The sequence below is a fragment of the Felis catus genome, chromosome E1 (genome assembly GCF_018350175.1).
Source record: "Felis catus isolate Fca126 chromosome E1, F.catus_Fca126_mat1.0, whole genome shotgun sequence".
Classification (NCBI taxonomy): domain Eukaryota; kingdom Metazoa; phylum Chordata; class Mammalia; order Carnivora; family Felidae; genus Felis; species Felis catus.
In genome coordinates this window covers 36486528-36510407 of record NC_058381.1, presented here as the reverse complement: position 1 = coordinate 36510407, position 23880 = coordinate 36486528, and the positions used below count along the sequence as shown (strand labels likewise).

The following is a 23880-nucleotide window of genomic DNA, read 5'->3' as shown; positions in this document are numbered from 1 at the left end:
TAAGCCTCCGACTTCAGCTCAGGTCACGATCTCACGGTCCGTGAGTTCGAGCCCCGCGTCGGGCTCTGGGCTGATGGCTCGGAGCCTGGAGCCTGTTTCCGATTCTGTGTCTCCCTCTCTCTGCCCCTCCCCCGTTCATGCTCTGTCTCTCTCTGTCCCAAAAATAAATAAACGTTGAAAAAAAAAATTATTTTTAAAAGAAAAAGAAGATGGGAAGATAATGGAACTTTGTTTTTTAAGTCTTTCCTCTTAATTCTTTTAAATATTATGACTGTTTAAAGCAAAATTTAGGGGCGCTTGGCTGGCTCAGTCAGTGGAGCATGGAACCCTTTTTTTTTTTAATTTTTGAACGTTTATTTATTTAAAAAAAATTTTTTTAATGTTTATTTATTTTTGAGACAGAGAGAGAGAAAGCATGAACGGGGAGGGTGGGGTCAGAGAGAGAGGGAGACAGAATCTGAAACAGGCTCCAGGCTCTGAGCGGTCAGCACAGAGCCCGACGCGGGGCTCAAACTCACGGACCGCGAGATCATGACCTGAGCCGAAGTCGGCTGCCTAACCGACTGAGCCACCCAGGAGCCCCTAAACGTTTATTTTTTAGTGAGAGACACAGAGAATGAGCAGGGGAGGGGTAGTGAGATGGGGAGACACAGAATCTGAAGCAGGCTCCAGGTTCTGAGCTGTCAGCTCAGAGCCCAATGCAGGGCTCGAACTCACAAACCATGAGATCATGACCTGAGGTGAAGTCAGACACTTAACCAACTGAGCCACCCAGGTGATCGGAGCATGGAACTCTTAATCTCAGGGTTGAGTTCGAGCCCCACAGTGGGGGTAGGGATTACTTAAAAATAAAGTTTAGGGGCACCTGGGTGGCTCAGTCAGTTAAGCATCTGACTTCGGCTCAGGTCATGATCTCGCGGTTTGTGAGTTTGAGCCCCGCATCGGGCTCTGTGCTGACAGCTCAGAGCCTGGAGCCTGCTTCGGATTCTGTGTCTCCCTCTCTCTCTGCCCCTCCACTGCTCACATTGTCTTTCTCTCTCTCTCTCTCTCTCTCTCTCTCTCTCTCTCTCTCTCTCTCAAAAATAAGCAAAAACATAAAAAAAGTAAATAAACATTAAAAAATAATAAAATAATAATAAAAATTTAATTAAAAAAGTAAAGCTAAAAAAACCAAAATTTATAACACTGTGTTGTGGGATTTATAATGTACATTAGCACAAAAGAGGGAATACTTTTCCTATATTCAGAATGAAATCCATCGCCTCTTAAGTAGATTCTGACAGGCTGGAGATGCATTTTGCAATCCTTAGAACAACCACTAAAAAAATGCAAAAATTATCACTAACTAACTAAATGAATGAATTAAAACTAACAAATATTCAGGGTTTTAATTTTAATTTTTTTTTTTTTGGATGTTTCTTTTTGAGAGGGAGAGAGACAGAGCACAAGCTGGGGAGGGGCAGAGTGAGAATGAGACACAGAATCCAAAGCAGCCTCCAGGCTCTGAGCAGTCAGCACAGAGCCCGACGCGGGGCTCGAACTCACAAACCGCGAGATCATGACCTGAGCGGAAGTCGGATGCTTAACCGACTGAGCCACCCAGGCACCCCATAAATATTCAGTTTTTTAAAGAAAACCTTTATTTGTTTTAAGTTCATTTGTTTTCGAGAGAGAGAGAAAGCATGATGGAGCAGCAGAGAGAGAGGGGGACAGAGAGAGAGAGAGAGAGAGAGGGAGAATCCCAAGCAGGCTCCATGCTGTCAGCACAGAGCTTGACACAGGGCTCCAACTCACAAACCATGAGATCACGACCTGAGCCAAAACCAAGAGTAGGATGTCCAACTGAGTCACCCAGGCAGCCCACAAAAATTCAATTTTCGACTAGCCCAAAAGAAAGCAGAAAAGGAGGAACACAAGGAAAAAAAGCAAAAACAGAAGAGATGAATAGAAAACAAACAACAAAATTTCAGCTGTAAATTCAATGGTATTAATAGCTGCATTAAATGACAATGGAGTAAATGCCCTAATTAGAAAGCAGAGGTTATTATACTGGATAAAAAAAAAATGCGATCCGGGGCGCCTGGGTAGCTCACTCAGTTAAACGTCTGACTTCAGCTCAGGTCATGATCTCATGGTCCGTGAGTTCGAGCCCAGCACAGGGCTCTGTACTTACAGCTCAGACCCTGCTTCAGATTCTGTCTCCCTCTCTCTCTCTCCCCCTCCCCCACTCACACTATGTCTCTGTCTCTGGAAAATGAATAAACCTTAAAAAATTTAAAAAAGCAAGATCCACTTATGTCTGCCTATAAGAGATCCTCTTTAAATATAATGAGAAAAAAATGTTGAAAATAAAAGATATACCATGCAAATACTAACCATAATCAGCTGAAGTGGTTATATTAATGTCAAACAAAATAGATCCTTACACAAAGAGTATTATCTGGGATAAGGAGGATTTTATCATTTCATGATTGAAAAAAGGGTCAATATACCAAAAAGACAAAATAACTGCAAACGTGTGCCTAATAAAAGAGCACAGAGCCTGACACGGGGCTCGAATCCACAAATGGGGAAATCACGACCTGAGCCGAAGTCAGATGCTTAACCGACTGAGCCACCCAGCCGCCCCACAGCAAAGTCTTTTCAATAAACAGTGTTAGAGGGGTGCCTGAGTGGTTCAGTTGGTTAAGTGTCTGACTCTTGATTTCGGCTCAGGTCATGATCTCACGGTCATGAGATCAAGTCCCACATCAGGCTGCACATTGGGCATGGAGGGTGCTTAAGATTCTCTCTCTCCTTCTTCCTCTGTCCCTCCCCTGCCTGCTCTCTTTCTCTCTCTCAAAAAAAAAAAAAAAAAAAAAGTCTTTAAAAAATTTTTTTAAAAATAGTGTTCAAAATAGCAACACATATGGGAAAAACAAACCCTGGTTCCCATCACCAAGCATACCCAAAAATTAATTTGAAATGGATCATGGACCTATACACAAAGCTAAAGCTATAAAGCTTTTAGGAAAAAACTAAGAGAACATCTTTATGACCTGGAAGTACATGAAATTTCTTAAATAGTACACAGAAAGCAATAAGAGAAAAATTGATAAACTTCATCAAAATTAAAATTTTTCACTAATCAAAGGCACGAGTAAGAAAAAGAAGCCATGGGGCCCCTAGGGGGCTCAGTCAGCTAAGTGTCCGACTTCGGCTCAGGTCATGATATCGCAGTTCGTGAGTTTGAGCCCCGCGTCGGGCTCTGTGCTGACAGCTCAAAGCCTGCAGCCTGCTTCGGATTCTGTGTCTCCCTCTCTCTCTGCCCCTCCCCTGCTCGTGCTCTGTCCCTCCCTCTCTCTCAAAAATAAAGAGTAAGAAAAAAAAAACTTAAAAAAAAGGAAAGAAAAAGAATAAGCAGGTTTCCAGGATATACAAAGAATTCCTACAAGTCAATAAGAAAAAGATAAAAAATCCTAACTTTTAAAAGAGAGGGAAGCAAAAACTTGACAGACTCTTCACAAAGAAAGGTAATACGAATGACCAACATGCACCTGACAAAGTCTCAAAACCGTTAACGACCAGGGAACTGCAAATTAAAACTACAAAGTGAAATCACAAATAGCCAGTAGAGTAGCTGAAATTTAAAAAGCAGATAACCCCAAACGTGGACAGGGGAACAAATGGAACTCTCATTCATTGTCAGTGGAAATGTACAAATGATACAATCACTTTAAATAAAGATTTTGGAGTTTCTTATAAAGTTCGACACAGATCTACCCTTTGACCTAGCAAACTTCTTCTAGGTAGTTACCCAAGGGAAACGAAAACATATGTCCACAAAGACTTGTACAGCAATGTTCATAGAAACTTTAATCACAGTAGCAATAAAAAAATAAAAACTGGGAACAGCCCACATGTCCATCAACAGGAGAATGATAAACTGCAGTAGATTTGTACAATAGATTATAATTCAGCAATGAAGAACCAACTATTGATAGACCCAACAACATGAATGGATCTCAGATATAATATTCAGCTAAAGAAGACAGACACAAAAGAGTATGTACTATTTTATTCCATTTATATAAGATTCTAGAATAGGCAAAATAGTCCAAGGTCAAAAAAGCCAGGGTCAGGATCCCTTGTCCTTGAATGACGGACACAGGGAACGGGGGGGGGGGGGGGGGGGGGAGGTGAGGGGGACAATTGCCAGGAAAAGGGCAGGAGGGAATTTTCTGGAGATGTCAGAAACTTCTACACTGGGACAGGGATAGAGATTACATAGATGTGTTTATTTGTCAGAATCGTACAGTTAAGATTTGAGCATTTCAGGGTGGCTGGCTGGCTCAGTCAGAACAGCATGTGACTCTGGATTCAAGTGCAAGCCTCACATTGGGTGGAGAGATTACTTAAGTACATAAACTTTTCAAAAATTTTTGAGCATTTCAATGCACCCAAATTTAATCTTAAAAAAAAAACAAAAACAGAGCTCAACAAGAAAAAGACTGGGTCATAGAATGAGATAAATAACCCAATCACATTTAAATAAAGTTTAAGTGCATGCATTAAAAAAAAAAAGAAATCTCTACTGGGGCATCTGGGTGGCTCAGTGGGTTAAGCATTGACTTCAGCTCAGGTCATGATCTCGCGGTTCACGGGTTCGAGCCCTGCGTCGGGCTCTCTGCTGACCGCTCAGAGCCTGGAGCCTGCTTCAGATTCTGTGTCTCCCTCTCTCTTTGTCCCTCACCTGCTCACACTCTGTCTGTCTCTCTCTCAAAAAGAAACATTAAAAAAATCTCTACTTTGCCAGGAAACACACTAACCAAACATGGTGGATAAACATAGAGATAAAAGGAAAAAAAATAAGTAAATGAAAGACACAAAGGCTTTGAATGAACCAAGGATTTGTACTGAATCAGCCCTCTGCATATGAACTCCAAAAAAGAAAAAAAAGACAATAAAATGTTGTTGCCTTATTTTTTGAAAACCTCTTTAGAGTTAAGCAGTATCGCTTTAAGTCTTAATTAATTAATGAGTCATTAATTAATTAACGAGTCATTAATTAATTAATTAATGAGAAGAGAACAGAGGCAGTCTTAAGAAGTCACACGAATATTGAAATAACAGCTAATGCTTCCGGAGTCCTGTGCAACAGGCACCACTCTAAACCTCTTTTTCCTTTTTTTTTTTTTTTTTTTAAGTTTATTTATTTTGAGAGAGAGAACATGCACGCAAGAGCACTCGTGCGAGTTGGCGAGGGACAGAAAGAGAGGGAGGGAAAAGAGAGAATCCCAAGCAGGGACCGTGCGGTCAGCTCAGAGCCCGACGTGGGGCTGGATCCCATGAACCACGAGATCATGACCCGAGCCCAAATCAAGAGCCGGACACTTAACTGACTGAGCCACCCAGGTGCCCCTAAACATTTTCGTCAATTCTTTCATTTAACACTCAAAGTAATCCTCTGTAGTTATTATTATTAAATGACCATTTTTCTCAATGAGTAATCTAAGGCTTGGGGAGATAAGACTGACTAGACAAAAGTCATATAGGAGACTCTAGGATCCAAGTATCCAAACAGAGGCAGCCAGATCCCAATGCATACTCTTTATTCTTATTTTTTTATTGCAGTAAAATAAACACACACACACACACACACACACACACACACACACACACAAGATTTACCATCTTAACCTTTAAAAAAATTTTTTAACGTTTTTTAAAAATTTTTTTTCTTAACATTTATTTATTTTTGAGACAGAGAGAGACAGAGCATGAACAGGGGAGGGTCAGAGAGAGAGAGGGAGACACAGAATGTGAAACAGGCTCTGGGCTTTGAGCTGTCGGCACAGAGCCTGACGTGGGGCTTGAACTCACGGACCTCGAGATCATGACCTGAGCCGAAGTCGGACGCTCAACCGGCTGAGCCACCCAGGTGCCCCTTTAATGTTTATTTTTGAGAGAGAGACAGAGCATGCACAAGGGAGGGGCGGAGAGAGGGAGACACAGAATCCGAAGCAGGCTCCAGGCTCTGAGCTGTCGGCACAGAGCCCGACGCGGGCCTCGAACTCACAAACCTCGAGATCATGACCTGAGACGAAGTCAGACGCCCAACCGACAGAGCCACCCAGGCGCCCCTTAAGATTTTACTTTTAAGTGATCTCCCCACCCAACATGGGGCTCGAACTTACAACCCCAAGATCAAGAGTCGCTTGCTCCCCCGACTTAGCCAGCCAGGAGCCCCCCTAAGCACTTTTCTGGAAAGTTTTTTTTCAGTGTGTGTCTACGTACGGATGAAATAAAATGGACTTCTACTGTGGGCTATGGTTAGAAACTTGAAAAACACTTACACCGCTCTATACTGCACTTGGACCGAGCTGAGGCCCAACAACGCTGAAGCTTTTCCAGTAGTTAGAGTATAGTCGTGACCCAGCGTTTGGTGGGCCTGTGATTAACATTTGAAAAGCCCTAGAAGTAAGGGTCCGTTCTCCATTCTCCTAGCAGGGATGCTATTCCACAACTCGGGCTTCCCAGGTGGGGAAATCGAGGCTTGAGCGGCTCACTCAGAGACAGACAGTGAGGACTCAGGGGTAGAGAAGGCACCAGAAAGCAAGACTCCTCCTACCACCGCCCCCTGAGCTCAGCCCTCTGGGGAGGTAGAGGACTCTACTCACCTCAGTGCTGGTGAATATGTTCACTGCGGAGGCGGACTTGACCTCCTTGATTCTGGAGAGGGGGTTACCAAGCTCCAGCCCCGGGCAGCCGAGAAGGCTCGAGTGCCTCAGGTCAGGTGCAGAGGTGTGCCGCCGTGCAGGGACGGCCTCTTTTGTGGGGGCCTCCGGGGCGAGGCTGCTGTCTGTCTCATTTGTCTCTGCATCTCTGACACTCAAGAGCAACTCAGGTGTGCAGGACACTAACGTCAATGGCTGGAGATTCTGGGAAGGGAGGAAACCAAACACGGCCCGTGGGAACCCAGCTGTGTCCATTTCCAGATGCATCTGCACCCAGGGTAGGTGCCAAGGAGAAGAGAAGGAAAGCAATTGGTCCCAAAGTGTCTCTAATCCGTGGTTCTAGAAGGCTCTTGGATAGTTTCATGGCATCTCTGAGCCACTTAAGACTGCAGTTTGTTTTGTTTTAATTTTCTTTTTTAATTTTTTTTTCAACGTTTATTTATTTTTGGGACAGAGAGAGACAGAGCATGAACGGGGGAGGGGCAGAGAGAGAGGGAGACACAGAATCGGAAACAGGCTCCAGGCTCCGAGCCATCGGCCCGGAGCCCGACGCGGGGCTCGAACTCCCGGACCACGAGATAGTGACCTGGCTGAAGTCGGACGCTTAACCGACTGCGCCACCCAGGCGCCCCTTAATTTTCTTTTTAACGTTTATTTATTTTTGAGACAGAGAGAGACAGAGCATGAACGGGGGAGGGGCAGAGAGAGAGGGAGACACAGAATCGGAAACAGGCTCCAGGCTCTGAGCGGTCGGCCCAGAGCCCGACGCGGGGCCCGAACTCACGGACCGCGAGATCGTGACCTGAGCCGACGTCGGCCGCTTCACCGACTGCGCCACCCAGGCGCCCCAAAGACTGCAGTTTTAAAACTGTATCTTTGTGTATTTTCTGGCAAGAGGTTCCATAGCTTTTATCAGATTCTCAAAGGGCCTACGACCCTAACAAAGTTATAAAAAACATAGAGAAAAAAGAAAAAAAAAGATCCTGCTCTAATCTTGCCCCTTCAGGCGAGTGTTGGAGAAAAAGGAGATGGTCCAAAAAGCCAGCGTGAGTCCTTCCACCGAGCCAGAAGAGACAGTGTGGCAGAGAGGGGGAATCCAAAGATTCAGACGGTAGGTCAAAGGGACAGCTGGCCCACAGGCCGGGGCTGGGCCACACACTCTGAGCAGCGGGCAGGCTGGAAGGACCCAGCTGTGGTCAGTCACCCCATGTAATGGGGAGGGTCCTGCGTCCCTAATGCTCTTCTCTGCGCCCCACCCCCACCCCCACCCCAGCTGTGCCCCTGGCCTGCTGGAGGCGAGCATTCCAACCCAAGCTGGAGGTGGGACCTATGAGTACAAGTGGGCCCGGAGCCCGCAGCCTACGTGGGGACCATGCCTGGCCTCCTAGCTGCTTTCACTCCCACTGGAGGGCTGGTGAGCGTCTGAAGGACGCCGGGCTCCTTGTGACTTCCAGGCCCCCCCGCCTCCTGGGGCCCAGCCCTCTGTGCAGCCCCCCCGTTCCTTCAGTGCGTCAGGGCTCTGAGCAGGGGCCTCCTCAGCAGCCCCCCACGGACCGGCCCCAGCCGAGGAAGGGTGCTGGGCACACGGGCGCCCCTCCCCGCCGGGTTTACTTGTCTGGAGACGGGGGCCGTGGCCTTGTGTTCCTGCTGTGGTTTCTGTGGCCAGCTCCTCGCGCTCTTGCCCCTCGCTCGCTCGCCGGCCGACTCCCCCTGCGTCTCTGCCTTCTTCTCTTTCGTTTGGAAGGAGTTTTTCTCCTGTTTGAGTCTCAGCTCCTGGATCAGCTGCCTGTCCGTGAGGAACAGCGAGCGTCAGGGAGGTGAGGGGTGGGCTGCAAATGCGGGCTATTGTCCCCCGAGGGGGGGGGATGAGACTCGGCAAAGAAGGGCAATGCTCCACATGTCCTTCCCCCAGCGTGTCCGGCCTGCATCCATGACATTGCAGGGCACAGAGCAGGAGGTGGGGGGAGGGGGGGAGGCATTCCTCCCACCAGACCATTCCCAGCCTGGGGAACAGCATCCAGGGAGACATGCAAAGCAAGTGGCTCTACGAGGCTCCACCCCTTTGTCTCTGTCTCCACTTCCCAGCGGGCCACGCGTGGCAGGTGCCGGGAAGAGGGTCGGGGTAGGCGGCCAAACCAAGGGGCCCCCGTGTTGGACCACTACACCTCTCTGGCCAATGACGTAGTGGGACTAACTCGGTCACCCGGGTCAGGAGACAGAGATTCCAATTTCTTTTTTGCCATCACCTGCTATTGTGACCCCTTCTGGGCTCTGACCTCCCCTTCCATAAAATGAGTGATGGGTAGGGATTAGACGGGACAGGATGAGTCCCTTCCAGCTCTTAGGTTTCCTACCTGTGGGGATTCAGGAGTTCTGAGGGACTGGGGTTTCTGGAGAGGAGTGAGGGTGCCTCTCTCAGGGACGAGTTTCTAGAAACAGCCACATAGCCACTTAACGCCCCACACCGGGGTATCTTAGCATTCCTGGTCCTTGTGAGACCAAAGCAAATGTATCCCTGGCAACTCCCAGGTTGGGGACTGAAGCTCAAAGACCCTTCTCGTGGGGCGCCTGGGTGGCTAAGTCAGTTAAGCGTCCAACTCTTGATTCCAGCTCAGGTCGTGATCTCACAGTCTGTGGGCTGGAGCCCCTCATGGGGCTCCATGTGTGGACAGCGCCGAGCCTGCTTGGGATTCTCTCTCCTTCTCTCTCTGCCCCTCCTCCACTCGCTCTCTTACTCTCTCTCAAAAATAGATAAACTTTAGGAGCGCCTGGGTGGCGCAGTCGGTTAAGCGTCCGACTTCAGCCAGGTCACGATCTCGCGGTCCGTGGGTTCGAGCCCCGCATCGGGCTCTGGGCTGATGGCTCAGAGCCTGGAGCCTGTTTCCGGTTCTGTGTCTCCATCTCTCTCTGCCCCTCCCCCATTCATGCTCTGTCTCTCTCTGTCCCAAAAATAAATAAACGTTGAAAAAAAAATTAAAAAAAAAATAGATAAACTTTATAAAAAAAAGAGGGGGAGCTCCTGGGTGGCTCAGTCGGTTAAGTGTCCGACTTCAGCTCAGGTCATGATCTCACAGTCTGTGGGTTCGAGCCCCACATCGGGCTCTGGGCTGACAGCTCAGAGCCTGGAGCCTGCTTTGGACTCTGTGTCTCCCTCTCTCTCTCTGCCCCTTCCCTGCTCACGCTGTCTCTCTCTCTCTCAAATATAAATAAACATTAAACAATTAAAAAAGTAAATAAATAAAAGACCCTCCTCGCTGTGCCAGGCCAGTCACCCTAAAGGTCAAGTATAATGTCCCCCCCACCCCGACACCCACCCACCTCACCCAGAGCCTTCCTACCGGGCATACACCTCCCGAGCCCTGGAGGCAACAGTATTCTGGAAGAGAGAGTTGTTTCCCTGGAAAAACTTCTCATACTTCTCCGCATTCAGAGTAGGATAAATCAGGCGGAACCCTCCACAGTTTTCCTTCTCGTACTTCTCAGTTTTCTCTAACCACACAGCCTGGAAACCCTTGACCTCCTCGATCCTGTTGGGAAACAGAATGCAAGGCTGCTGTAGATTTTCTAGGAAGGGACGTGCCAAGCTGGATGTCACCTGGGGCCAGGCGGAGGCCTCGCACACGACGGCGGTCAACCCGTATTTGCTAAATAAATGTGCGGGACTGATTCTAGCCCTCTCGGGACAGCCGTTGTCATGAGGCACTAAACGCTGGTTGGGACAGTCTTTCCGGCTGCTCACCAAGGTCTCTCGTCATACAAGATCCCAGTTTCCCCTTGGCTCAGGTCGGAGGAGGCGGACTGTGGCCACCTCCCCCTTTGCAGCCCTGATTTCCCTCCTCTGGAGAGGTTGCTAAATGTGAGGGCTTCTTTGGCTGAGCTTTTATGAGCTGCGATGATCTCATTCTCCCTCACAGCCCCTCGGGGAGCTGGAGGTCAGAGAGGGAGGAATGATGAGTCCCTTTTACAGCAGGGAGACCGAGAGCACGGAACTTATCCGGGGGCCAAGCCATGACCAAGAGGATGATTCAGGGCTCCTCCCTAACGGAGGCTGCCTCCTCCTGGGGAAGTTGAGACAGAGCCGGCTCAGTGGAAGGCAGCCCGGAGGAGTCCCAAGCGGCACGCTCCCTGGGTTCTTGGCTCCAGACCTGTCACTTCCCGGCGGGGCGACCTCGTGCAAGTCAGTTCCCCTCCCAGACGCTTGGTCTCCTTAGCTCCAACGACAGGACCATATAACACCCCCCCGCTACCCACCTGTCTTCACAAGGAAGACGGGGCACCCGCAAAAGTGCCCTGAGAAACACAGTGCTGTCACAAAGTAGATGCTATTGCCTCCGCGTCAGAAGCCCAACCCCCCCCCCCAAGGGTTGGTTCTGCTCATGGGAGGAGAGGGGCTTCAGGGGGATCTGAAAAGCCACAAAGACATTTCTTCCACCAAGTTCAGGCTCTTCAGACACGAGAATCGCTCCGCAGAATGAAGGCCCCTGTTTAAAGGCAGATGCTGCCCCTCGGGGAGCAGGGGGCGCTCGCTCCTGCCAACAGGTAACATGGGGTAGGACAGACCAATGGGTCTTTCAGCAAAAATGAAGGAATGGTTTTAATTTGGGGATTGGTGATCCCTGAATCTTCATCTTATATTTAATGAACTGATACCCGGGATATAGTTCTGTCTATAACTAAATCTCCTATTTTTAAAAAATTTTAACATTTATTTATTTTTGAGAGACAGAGACAGAGCGTGAGCGGGGGAGAAGCAGAGAGACAGAGGGAGTCACAGAATCCGAAGCAGGCTCCAGGCTCCGAGCTGTCAGCACAGGGCCGGACGCGGGACTCGAACTCACGAACTGTGAGATCATGACCTGAGCCGAAGTCGGGAGCCTAACCGACTGAGCCACCAGGTGCCCCAATCTCCTATTTTTAAGTACAAAAAAAAAAAAAAAAATGCTCACGGTAAAACTGTTCAAAAGGCCCCTTTCTGCACATATAAGCTAATTTTCCAAATAGGATTATCATTTGTTAGAATTGACTTCCCTCCCCACCAACTCGGGACAAGATTCTTTTTTTAAATGCAATTACTTGCTTTAATTGAGGTATCATTGACATATACCACCCTGTTAGTTTCTCGCGTGTACAACACAATTCAATATTGTTATATATCATGAAACGATCCCCACGATAAATCTACTTAACATTTATCACCATACAGTTAACAAAAATGTTTTTCTTGTGATGAGAACATTTAAGATCTACTCTCTTAGCAACTTTCTTTATTTTTTTAACTTAAAAAAAATGTTTATTTATTTTTGAGAGACAGAGCATGAGCAGGGGAGGGGCAGAGAGAGAGAGAGAGAGAGAGAGAGAGAGAGAGGGAAACACAGAATCGGAAGCAGGCTCCAGGCTCCGAGCTGTCAGCACAGAGCCCGACGTGGGGCTTGAACTCACGAACCGTGAGATCACGACCTGAGCCGAAGTCGGATGCTTAACCGACTGAGCCACCCAGGCGCTTCTCTTTGCAATTTTCAAACATGCAATACAGTCTTACTAATTATAGTCGCCATGCCCTATATCATATCCTCATGACTTATTTATTTGATAAGTGGAAGTTTGTAGCTTTTAACCCCCTTCACTCATTTTGCCTGCCCCCAGCAGGCAAGACTCCTCACGGTCTCTAACACACCCTATCGTGCCAGGCACTGTGATGAACCTTTATCTCATTTAAGTCCACTTAGGTATCACTGGCTCCATTTCACAGAAAGAACACTGAGGCTCAGAGAAGTGACATGAAGGCCACGTAACCAGTAGGCTGTCGAGGACCAGGCCAGGCCAGTGTTACTGGGAGCAGGGAAGTCACAGAGAGTGGGGACTCCAGGGTCTCGGGGCACCTCTGTACCTGGTCTGCCGAGAACGACATTTTTGCAGGAACCGCCCCCGTTGTCTCTCCTCCTCCAAGACTTTCTTTTTGTCACAGCTTCCCAGGTTGATCAGGACCAAAGTGTCATATAGCAGACTGTCTTTCACCTCTTTATCCAACCAGGAGTCGGTGGAGAAGCTCGGAGAGTGGTTGACCTGTGAAGGCACCGGGGGGAGGGGGAGGGCTGGGCTGTCCAGAGCGGAGGCAGGGAGTGAGGCCAAAATGCCACCTCCAGGGAGCAGCTTGGGGCCCTGGCTACCAGGTGAGGGGGGAGAGACAGGGAGGGGGAGTCCGCACTGCAGCCAGAGTGAGAAAAGGAGGAAGGAGAATATCCTCTGGTTTAACCTGCGTATATTTCAGCGTATATTTCAGCCCTTTCCTCTTTTTTTTTTCTTTTATGATTTTTTAGAAGTTTATTTATTCTGAGGGGGGAGGGGAGGGACAGAGAGAGGAGAGAGAATCCCAAGCAGGCTCCTCACTGACTGTGCCTAGCCTGGTGCAGGGCTCCGTCCCCCGAACCCCGACCACAAGATCGCAACCTGAGCAGAAGTCTGACGCTGAACTGACTGAGCCACCCAGGCGCCCGTCCCATCAGGCCTTTCCTCTCGAGAAGCATCAGGGGTGCCCTGTCTTTGGTCTCCCCTCCCCCCGGTGTGCGTGCTCTCTCAGGTACATGCCATCCCATAGGACAGATGGAAGGGTCTGGCTGGGAGACCAGCCAGAGGGTCTGGCTGACCCAGACCCAGTCCCAAAGGTCAGGCTGGGAGGTGGGGAAGAAAACAGAGCGATGCATTCGGGACCCTGAGCAGGACTGAGGGGGAGAGAACTCATTCCTGCTCGCGGAAAAGTCCGTCCTGTTTAGACGCCCTATGTAACGTGCTGCGGGGCACCCTGCCACGGGTCTGGGGGAGACAGGAAACTCGTTGAGCGGCTCTCCACCCACTCCCGCGGCCACAGACACCAGCCCACTCTCTGTTGGTGCTTGGAACCCAGTGGCCCAAGCCCCCGACAGCCAGGCCCGGCAGCTCCTGTCTGATCTCGAATATCATCACCCAGTTCTGATGAACCACACCCCCTCTCTGGGAGATGATTCTATTACAAAAGACAAAGCTGTCTTTGGAGGCTTTCTGCGCCTGAGATCGACGGTTTCCCCACCCCCCGCTCTGGGTGGATTTCAAGAAGCCACAAGGAATTCGCTAATCCCTGGCCGTCTACCCCCTCTGGTGGCCACTTCTCAGCCCCGGGCAGCAAGCCCCGGGCAGATGAACTGGCTTGGCCGGGAGCTTGATTGCGAGGATCTGGCTGAGCGGAGGGGGGGATGAAGGCATGAGCCTGACCCCCGCCGACCCCAGTAAGAGCGGCCAGTGTTCGCCCCTCGCCCCAACCCCTCTACCTCCAGCAGCCAGGGCTTGAGTTTGTGGTCCAGCAAAATGTCAAAGCCCAGGATTTCAAAGCAGGCGCTGTTGAGTGTGTGGTTGGGGAAGCAGGTGTGGTAGTTATGCTTGATGATGGGGTGGGCGGAGATGATCGTCTTGATGATGACGTCCTCGATATCTCTCCAGACCTGCTCCGTGTTGTAGCCGTGGCTTTCCATGTACACGCTGAAGGTGGAGAGCTTCCTGGAAGGAAACCACAGGCCGTGAGGCAAAAGCCCCTCTGGTCAGCTAAGGCCATCTCATGCCGGCACCGAGAAACTTCTGGAGAGGTCCCGGGAGTTAACGGGGATGGACGCCCGGGATGCAGGGCGACAACAGGGCTGTGTCAGCTCAGAAGGGGCCTGCAGGAGATATAGGGCCACAGGCCTCAAGCCTCTGCGGCCCTGAAGTGGGTGCAGGTAAAATGACACATAAGACCTGGCTTGGGCACTTTCACTGTGACCCAGAAAACACCCGTGAGGCCGGGGCAGGGACAAGGTATTCTGGGTGGAAAGCTTAATGGGTGAAAAAAAAAAAAAAAAAAAAAAGAAACCACCCAACATCCTACATTATGGTTTGGCTTTGATGGCAAATGGTTTCTCAGCCTTTGGTGTTCATTAGAAACACGTAGGGAGCCTTCTAAGAACACCAATACTTGGGTCCCACGCCAGCCATCCGAGGGGCTTCTGGGGACACTAGATTCACAGAAGCTTTGCTTTAGGACTATCCACAGGGAAAAGGCAGCCCCAGGGCACCGCCACAGAGAGGGTTACCAACTGTCCCAGGCAAACTAGGACTGTCCTGATTTTAGAACTGAGAGTCTCACATCCCAGAAAACGCCTCTGTCACCCGCTGGTCACCCTATTACACAGATCAGAGGACGTCTACCCCGTGTGGAGAGGTTCGTGAGGAAACGTCTGAAGGGCTGCTCTGGTCAGCTCTGAGCTGGGCAGTCCAGAGAAAGGGCAGAGCTGACACGTCTAAGAGGCGGCGGTGGGGACACACAGCCACCCGCTCACATGCACACGCATGCGCACACGGAGCTGAAGTGGGAATGTGTGAGGGAGAGACACAGGGGCGGGAAGAGCAGAGGGGAAGACAAGACAAGAGACAGGGGCTCACAAGGCAGTGCAAAGAGCTCACGGGACCCCAGCCAATGGGGCCAAAAAGGAGGAAGCGGGGGCAGTCAGTCAACGCACATTTGCTGAGGGTCTGCTGAACATGTGAAACTCACGATCCCGCGGCCATGGGAAGCTAAGGACCATCTGGGGAGTCAACCCACGTATGAAAACGACCAACCAAGGATGCATTCATGTAAAGACAGATTAGCAAAGGCCACTGAACACAGAAGCCCACCTCCCCCCCGCCCCCTGCCATTGTCAGGGTATAAAGTGTTGCCCATAAATGAATTTTCCAGATCGCTTGAAGCCAATCCATTCAAGTGTAAAAAAAAAAAAAAAATGTATTTAATTTGCCTAATTGGGAAATAAATCTTCCCCAAATAGATTATACACTTCTTATAACAGACATTGCAAATCATGGTGTAACCTCTTCTTGATGACTCAGGCACATCACAATGAATATCCATTATCGTGTAATTTCATAATGCCCAGTGGTTAGCCAATTCAATTTAACACACCAGCTATGTGCCAGGCACCTCGAAAGATGAAGAGGGCCTGGTCTCTGCCCCCCCCCCACCCTGAGCCCTGCCAGGTTTCCCATTGTTCTGTCCTCCCCTCCACTGTTCCTGCTGAGTGTACCCCTGGTGGGGGACTTAACCGGGGGTGCAGTTGGCCTCAAGCTGGGGACAGGGGAATTGGGGGCGGGTAAGGCAGTCAGCGTCAGAAGCAGATCACCTCAGAAGGCGGGGAAGAGGAAGAAGAGCGAAGGACAAAGGAGGGACAGAAGGAAAGAAGGACTCTGCGCGGCAACACGGGAGGCGCCCAGAAGGCCAGGGCATCGCTCTAACCCTCAGGGAACTTAAGTACAAGCAAGGACACAAGACAGACATGTGCACCAAACCCAGAGCAGTTACGGGCTACGGCGGACGTTGACCAGAGGGTGGTGGGGGTCCAGAAACGGGAAGGTGGGTGGCTTGACTCAGATCCCATAGCACTGACAGTTGTGGGGCCTCCTCAGAGATGGAACCCAATCCTCTCATCTGATTAAATGAGGAAACAGAGGCCCATAGAGACGACTGGTTTCACAGTGGTTAGTTATATGGCTGTACCAGAACCTAGAACCAGATCGGAGAAGGCAGTATGGAAGCTTAGCGAGCCCGAAGGGCCTTCGAGGATGTTCCCCCATGGTTTTGGTTGGAGCTGAGCAAAGATGGAGAAGTGGGAACGAGCAAGGCCTGTATACGGAATATGAGCCAAAGAGCGTCCTGGTAGAACCCCATGGAGCGAATAGCACAGACCATGGCCTAGGGGTTCAGGGTAGACACGGGAGTTTTACTCTGGCTCTACCATTTTCCAGTAATGAGTAGAGAAGTCCCCCCCCCGCCACCCCGTTATCCACAGGGGATACATTCCCAGACCCCCAGGGGATGCCTGAACCCGTGGAGAGCACCAGACCCTGCAGGTACTATGTTCTCCCCTCTGCAGACACATCCGTGATGAGGCTTAATTTCTAAATTAGGCACAGTGAGAGATGAACAACAACAAGGAAAAATAGAACAATGATAACAATATACCATAATAAAAGTTGTGTGACTGTGGTCTCTCCTGCACGCTCTCGAAACACCTTCCTGCGCTCACCCGGCTTACGAAGCTGATGTGAGATACGATGCCTACCCCGATGAGACAAATGAGGTGAGTGACGCGGACGTTGTGACGCATCATTAGGCTGACCATCCTCCATCAGGAGGATCATCTGCTCCCGGGGCCACAGTTAACCGCGGGTAACTGAAACCGCGGAAAGGGAAACCACAGATAAGGGGGAGTACTGTATACAGAATACAGAATAACAGCACCCACCTGCGTGGGGGTTATTGTTTTTGAAGCTTATTCACATACGTCATCTCAATAGGTCCTTGACGGCATATCTGAGGCTGGCCAGCCAGTATTCGTAGTTTCCCATGTCGTTTTATTTTATTATTTTTTTTAACGTGTATTTATTTTTGAGACAGAGAGAGAGAGAGCATGAACAGGGGAGGGTCAGAGAAAGAGGGAGACACAGAATCTGAAATAGGCTCCAGGCTCTGAGCTGTCAGCAGAGCCCGACGTGGGGCTCAAACCCACGGACTGCGAGATCATGACCTGAGCCGAAGTCAGCTGCTTAACCGACTGAGCCACCCAGGCGCCCCTATTTTTTATTTTTTTAACGTGTATTTATTTTTGAGACAGAGAGAGACAGAGTGCGAGCTGGGGAGGGGCAGAGAGAGAGAGGGGGAGACACAGAATCGGAAGCAGGCTCCAGGCTCTGAGCCGTCTGCCCAGAGCCTGATGTGGGGCTCGAACCCGTGAACGTGGAGATCATGCCCTGAGCCGAAGTCGGACGCTCAATCGACTGAGCCACCCAGGCGCCCTGATTACTAAGTTATCTTAGAGATGAGAAAATGGAGGTACGGAGAAGTTAAAGTCTGGATTTAGGGTGAAGAGCCAGGGGGCTGAGCAGCCCTTGGGTCTGAGGTCTGGGTCTGGTGGAAAGGAAGGGACACAGGGACCTCTGAAGGAGGAATCTTCGGGATTCAAGGACACCAAGCTCCCTAATCCTGCAGGTCAGGAGGGAGAGATGGGGAAGCTGGGCAGGGGAACCATTCTGGAATGCTGGGGTGGGAGCGAGGGGTGAGGAAATGCTGAGTTGTAGGCAACAGGACATGTCCAGGTGCACTGGGGAGGGATGAGCCCGGAACTCAGGGAGAGAGGGCAGGGGGGAGGGCGGGGGAGCGGAGCAGAGGGGCGAGGCCTGGCCTGGGGGGAAAGAGAGTTGAGGAAACAGAGGAGGAAGGAGGAAGGGGGGTGCAAGGTGGCAGAACCATACCACACACTCTCCCCTTAGTCCCGGCACCCCCTGCCACCCCTCCGTCATGGCCCGAGGGCGCAAAGCCTATTGCCTTCTCATAAGAGGAGGGAAATGAGGGCCCTTAGGGAAAGTCACGGTGACCCTGAGCACTGTCCCACAGGTCATCTGAGTCTCATGGGGGTGACTGTGGGAGGTGGGCCGGGCATCTCACTGCCCACATCTTACACGCCACAAAGCCGAGGCTCAAAGATCGCTGCCCACGCTGACTGTGCTGGCGAGACTCAGAGCCAGGACTGAAAGCCAGGCCTCACTGAGCACCGTCACTCAACCTGCAAGGGCGCCCAAGGCTGAGCTGGCGTCCACGGTCAAGGTGGGGAGCGGGGGGGAGGGGGGGCGCCCTCGGAAACAGGGGAGGCCTCCCCTTCGAGCAGGCTTCAGCTAGTGATTTTCCGTTTGCTTTTTGGAACTCTGCCACCAAGGGACTTGTGAAATCTCACGTGCCTCCCTGAGGCTCCAAAGCCAAACAGATTGCGTGTTTATCAGCCCTCGGAAGCCTCAGGCAGGGGGCAGAGCACGCGCCTTGGAATCTGGCAGACCTACCTTCTCATCCTGTTCTAGCACTGACAGTTGTGGGGCCTTGGGCAGCTTAACCTCTCAGAGACCTCAGTTTCCTTGTCTGTAAAATGGACATAATACCTAACTCATAGTTCTCCACCTACAAAGGGCAGATTATAACGCCTCTGTGGTAGTGCTCTGAAGATGCGTGGGGGGGAAAACTGTAAACAAAGCCCCCCCCCTGCCCGGCACGGCCCCCACCACACAGGAGGCACCACTCTCCCTTCCCCTGGTGCCTGGCAGGCTCCCTTCCTTCAGCTCCCCCTTTCTCCGAAAACTCCAATGAGACAGGATTAGCCGATCACACGAATGTAGTAACTGGGAAGATACTCAGGCATTCCTCTCATTTCCCCACTCCTAGGAGGTGGGGCGGAGGGGGGGGGTTCTCAAAGCTGGCCAGCCACAGTCTTGTCAACACACGCCACACACATCGTGACTTATCATTTGAGAATCTCTGCTGGAACAACACCCCAGGAAACCACAGGCCCAAGGACCATCTGCCTGACCTGTCCTTCTAGCGTGGCAGACCAGCAATCGATAAATATCTATTGGTTTGTAAATCTCAGAAGGGCCCAACGTACCAGGCGTATGTTTTGGCGTGCACGCGTGCATACGTGTGTGTGTGTGTGTGTGTGTGTGTGTGTGTATCCTGCTGGGGAAACAGTACGCATTTCTCTCTCCTCCTCCCAACCTCCTAGGGTTTACGAGGTAGCCTGCTTTTAATGATTAACAGCCAGAGGGCAGAGACTACGGAGGCCAAGAAATAGTTTCTGAGACCATGTGACCCAAGATGGAACCACCGAGGGGGACTGACGGGGCTTGGGTAGAATCGCAGACCGTGGCTCCGAGCCTGGTGGGGCAAGACAAGAGAAGTGAAGGGGCTTCCTTACCTCTTGCTCCCGGCCTGAGCATCTCGAACGAAATTGGAGCTGTGCTTATTGATGGAATAATTAGTCAGGTGCATGCAGATGTCATCCTGGGGAGAGAGAGAGAGAGAGAGAGACATGCAACTCTGTGGGGTCTCCCACTTCCTCTCCTTGCCCTCCCGGGGCCCCTAGGTCTTAAAGAAGAGACAGGGGAGGCCTTGGGCTTCCTTCAAGTGGCAAAACAGAGGAAGTCAAGTGGTATCCCGCAGCCTAGGGCAGAAGAGAGTCCAACCCCTCCTGCATTTGGGTGGTTCACTGCCTGAGGGACATTTCAGGAGTCCTGGGTGGGGGGTGGGGGGGTCCTGAAGGTGTGGGCGGAGGCTCTCCCGCAGATCTGGAGCGCTAGCTTTGAAGCAGGGCAGCTCTGGCCACGGGTCCCAGCCTCCTCTCTTCCTCGTTCCGCGACCTCCGCCAAGTCCCTTACACCCTGAGTTTTCATTTCCGCGTTTGTGAAATGGAGAGATGATAATCCCTATTTCCAAGGGCTCCTAACAGGGCCAAGTGAAGGGACGGATGCAACCCGGCACGTAGTAAGTGTTCAACAAATGACAGCCCGTAGCCACAGCGTCTTGAGGACGTGGATTTAACTGGGGGCTTTTCGTCCCCCTAAGGAGGAGCGGGGGAGGAGGCACGTCCCCTGAGCTCACCAGGTTGTCTGCGCAGGGGTGGGAGTAGGAGGTAGTGGCGAAGCGTGCTAGCCCTTCGTTGTATGCAAAAATCCGGAGGGGGTCACAGGACGTCATCAGCACATAAATCCGCAGGTCAAACTTGAACCCATCAATGATAAAGGGCTGTGAGGAGGGAACAGGAGTCACACAGGCTTCAGAAGAGAGATGCAGACTTGAAGATCATCGCCAGGCACTACGGAGTGCCAGGCTTGGCCCGGGTTGGGGAGGAGGACGGCGGGGGGGGGGGGGGGGGGGGGACTCGCCCTGTGGAAGTCACTAAACCACGCTGTGCCTCCGTTTTCTACAGCACAACTCACCACTTCCCGGAGATCTCCAGGCAACCAAACAAAGTGCCACCAAACAAAGTGCCATTATAAAGTCCTGTGATGAGGGACATGCTGTCACCAATGTCACTTCTGCCAGAGTGCTTCCTGCAGGGCTGGCAGGGCCTTCCCAATCCGCGCCCGCTCCCAGAGGGCTCCCTCCCTGTGGTGGGCTATACCACTGTGACCTCTGACCTCCAGCCATGGAGTAGAGCCGGTCACCATGATCCCTCCAGGACGATTCCCCTCTCCCAAATGAAGCGGGGCACCCACAGACCAAAGGTGCCCTCCAGCTGCCATCGGTTGGAGGACAAGGGCCAGCCTAGTAACGCTAGACCAGCTACAGGGGCACAAGGGTGAGAGACGCTTGCCCAGACACACATCACATCCCTGGTCCGAAGGCCTGCTCTGACAACTTCCAGGGCAGAAGACACGACTCGGCTCGGCCCCCATCGCCAGCCCCCGTCCCCTCATTTCCCACAGTCCAGTGAAGCTAGAGCATGAGGTTGCTGTAGCAAGAAATAAATAATCCCAAGGAAGAAGTACCTTTGAAATATAGAGTTGACAGATCATATCCTCGCCTGGCTTGATATCTTTCACCGTCCGGGTGATGAATATACCTCTCCCTTGGCAGCCCGAATCCGGCTTACAAATGTACGTCTTATTTTTTCTTGACCTGCTGTAGTTCTGCAAATCTCCCCAGCTACCAGAGCGGCAGAAAGGGAACGAAATACGCCTTTAGAGGGGGAGCAGTGCAAAGAAAGCCTAGCCCTCTATTAACAAAAAAAAACATCAAAAGCCAAACCAAAACAGAAACACTAAAGCTCTCTAATGTGAAAAAGCCCTCGAGCTAACAGACGCACGCTACGAGACCTGGCAATAGGAGAGACGGCCGTGCACACGCGCACACGGTGGAGGGAGGGTGGGCGGGCTTTGGGGGGAACTTGGTCTGGGATCTAAACCCAGGCGACACCGCTCATAGCTGTGTAACCCTTCTCAAGGACTTGACCTCTTTAAGCCTTACTCCCATCACCTACACCGTGGGGTAATGACACCTGGCTTGTACGGTGGTTGATCACATGACAGACGGCATGCAAGGCGTTAACACAGACTGCATGCCCCACGGAGGGAGCTGGGACCCGAGTGTTTTGGCCTTGCGGGTCTGCAGACAGGAGATGTGGCGTTCTGCATCTGGCTCAAGCCCTGACAAGTGTTGTGACCTCGGATCAACCCGTCTCCCTCCCTACTCTAGGTCCCAGCTCTTCCCGGATAACACCTCTCCTCCAGCCAGAGCATCAAGGTGCAAACAGTATTCTCCGCTCTGAAGAAAGCGTATCCGGAAGAAAGAAGCCAAGGTGATGCATTACAGATCTCAGTCCTGCTACACTTGTTTTGCATTTTAACTCATTTGCATTGTGACCACTAGAGAAGTCACTTGACTGCCAAGTTCCTTAGGGGCCATGAAATCTGGATGTGCCCGGTGGCTTAAAGGCAAACACGTTTCCTTCTGAGTTGTGACTAAGTCCCGAAAGTTGTTCCAGACAAGCTGAGGAAGTCTGGGAATCTTGGAGCTCCTGGTTTGGAAAAGCACTGGGAGGGTGCCGGGGTGGCTCAGTGGGTTAAGCGTCCGACTTCAGTTCAGGTCATGATCTCACGGTTCGTGAGTTCGAGCCCCGCATTCAGGCTCTCCGTTCTCGGTGCCGAGCCCACTTGGGATCTCTGTCTCCCTCTCTCTCTCTGCCTCTCCCCTGCTCATGCTCTCTCTCTCTCTCTCTCTCAAAAGTAAATAAACATTAAAAAAAAAAAAAAAAAAGGAAAAGCACTAGGAGCAGAGGACAGAGTAGGATTCTCGCTGTGTGAATATAATTCCAATGGCAACGCTTCTCTGCCCCCTCCACCTCATCCCAAAGACCAGATGGCACCCAGGTCACATTTATGTCATCTCACATTTCTTCTGTTCCTTGGTGGTGTGGTCCAGAGCAATCTGTGTACCGAGAATGGATGCCCAGTTTCAAGATGGAGAAAGTGAGGTGGGGGATGGGGAAAGGCTGCCTGCCATCCATAGTCCTGCCGTGGGACAGAGGTCAGGCGTCCCTCCCTGCTCCCAACCTGGGCACTAACCATTATCTCACTCCCTCCAGAAGTGTTCATGGTCCTTCAAAATCCAGAAACCGCACACTTAAAAGGTTGGAACGAGTTCAAAATCAACAGCGTTCAGGGTCAGAACCCATTCTCATCCCAACTACAGGCACAAGCTCCAAGGCACCCAGCCCCGAGATGTCATCTAATTTTTTATAGCAGAGCTTTGTGTTTTCTCAACCTCGGACACACCCTTTACCCCTTCTCTTCCTGAAAAGGAGAGCGATAGATGGGGGATCCTTTGGGAAGGGAAAGTGGCACCAGGGAATCAAGGGCAAGAGGGAAATGTCAATTGGGGGTGGAGGGTGGAGAAGGGTGCCCAGGTGGGCACTTACTCAGCAGGAAGACACCAGGTCCTAGGGAAGAAGAGGAAATCCTTAGGGAACATCTTTAACATGCGGCTCATATTTCTGGCCAGCAAGTCCTTTCGGCAGATTTCACTCATCCCGGGGAAGTGATTTATTTTCTGTGAAGGAAGCCAGAGTTCATGAATAACGGGGGCCACGGGAGAACCCATGAGATCCCCTTGGTGGACGGTCCTAAAAGGGGGAGCCCGCTGGAGCGATGCCACACTTGTACGGAGGATCAGCTCTGCCCCCAGATACCTGGTAACTTTTCATTTCCATCACCCTCTCCAGCGACACTGAGTAGTCTGTCCAGTAGAGAGTCCAGTCATTGGTTTCCCCTCCCTCTCGAAGGCCATACCGCTGGGCAGCCCTACGCACTGCCATGGAGTTGGAGAAAGAAAGGCCTGTTAGCCCCGGAAGTGGGGAAGGAGCATGGGGTGGGGAGGCTATGTTTCTAGGTGGTCTCAGACCATGTCAGACCATGTGCTGAAGAGAGACACCTTAGCTCGTTGGAACTGGCAGCCATCTTGCCTGGTCTGGACATACCTTTGCCAAGAAAGAAACAGGGAGATCTACTGAGGAATACAGCCTATACCCGGTGAACCCCACAGAAGGTTTATCTGGGAAGAATGTTTTACCTGCCCTGGCTTTCCCTTGCCAGGAAGTAGGCTTCTGGCCTTCCTCCAAACACTAAGCACTCTGTGTTCAGGGAATGTAAACTAATCCTTAACATTAGCCAGAGTCAAGCTTAAGTAGGAAGCTAACAGGAAAAAAAAGTATACAGTGCATTTCAAAACCACGTATAGGCTGGGGCCCCTGGGCGGTTCCGTCGGTTGAGCGTCCGACTTCAGCCAGGG

The 23880-nt window shown here is 51.1% G+C and overlaps 1 protein-coding gene across 3 annotated transcripts in view; it reads right to left on the bottom strand.

Annotated features, from left to right (window-relative positions):
- TTLL6 (tubulin tyrosine ligase like 6) overlaps positions 1-23880 on the bottom strand; it is a 40150-nt gene that overhangs the window by 5173 nt on the left and 11097 nt on the right. For 2 of the 3 annotated variants that reach the window (XM_045044678.1, XM_045044679.1), the window contains 10 exons: positions 23282-23400; positions 23012-23142; positions 21084-21240; positions 20194-20337; positions 19511-19596; positions 14018-14243; positions 12604-12779; positions 10055-10243; positions 8328-8502; positions 6660-6920 (listed from right to left, as the gene is read on the bottom strand). In XM_045044678.1, the coding sequence (XP_044900613.1) occupies positions 6660-6920; positions 8328-8502; positions 10055-10243; positions 12604-12779; positions 14018-14243; positions 19511-19596; positions 20194-20337; positions 21084-21240; positions 23012-23142; positions 23282-23400 (1664 nt within the window). The remainder of the gene's footprint in view (positions 1-6659; positions 6921-8327; positions 8503-10054; positions 10244-12603; positions 12780-14017; positions 14244-19510; positions 19597-20193; positions 20338-21083; positions 21241-23011; positions 23143-23281; positions 23401-23880) is intronic. The other variant, XM_045044680.1, reaches the window with a different exon arrangement.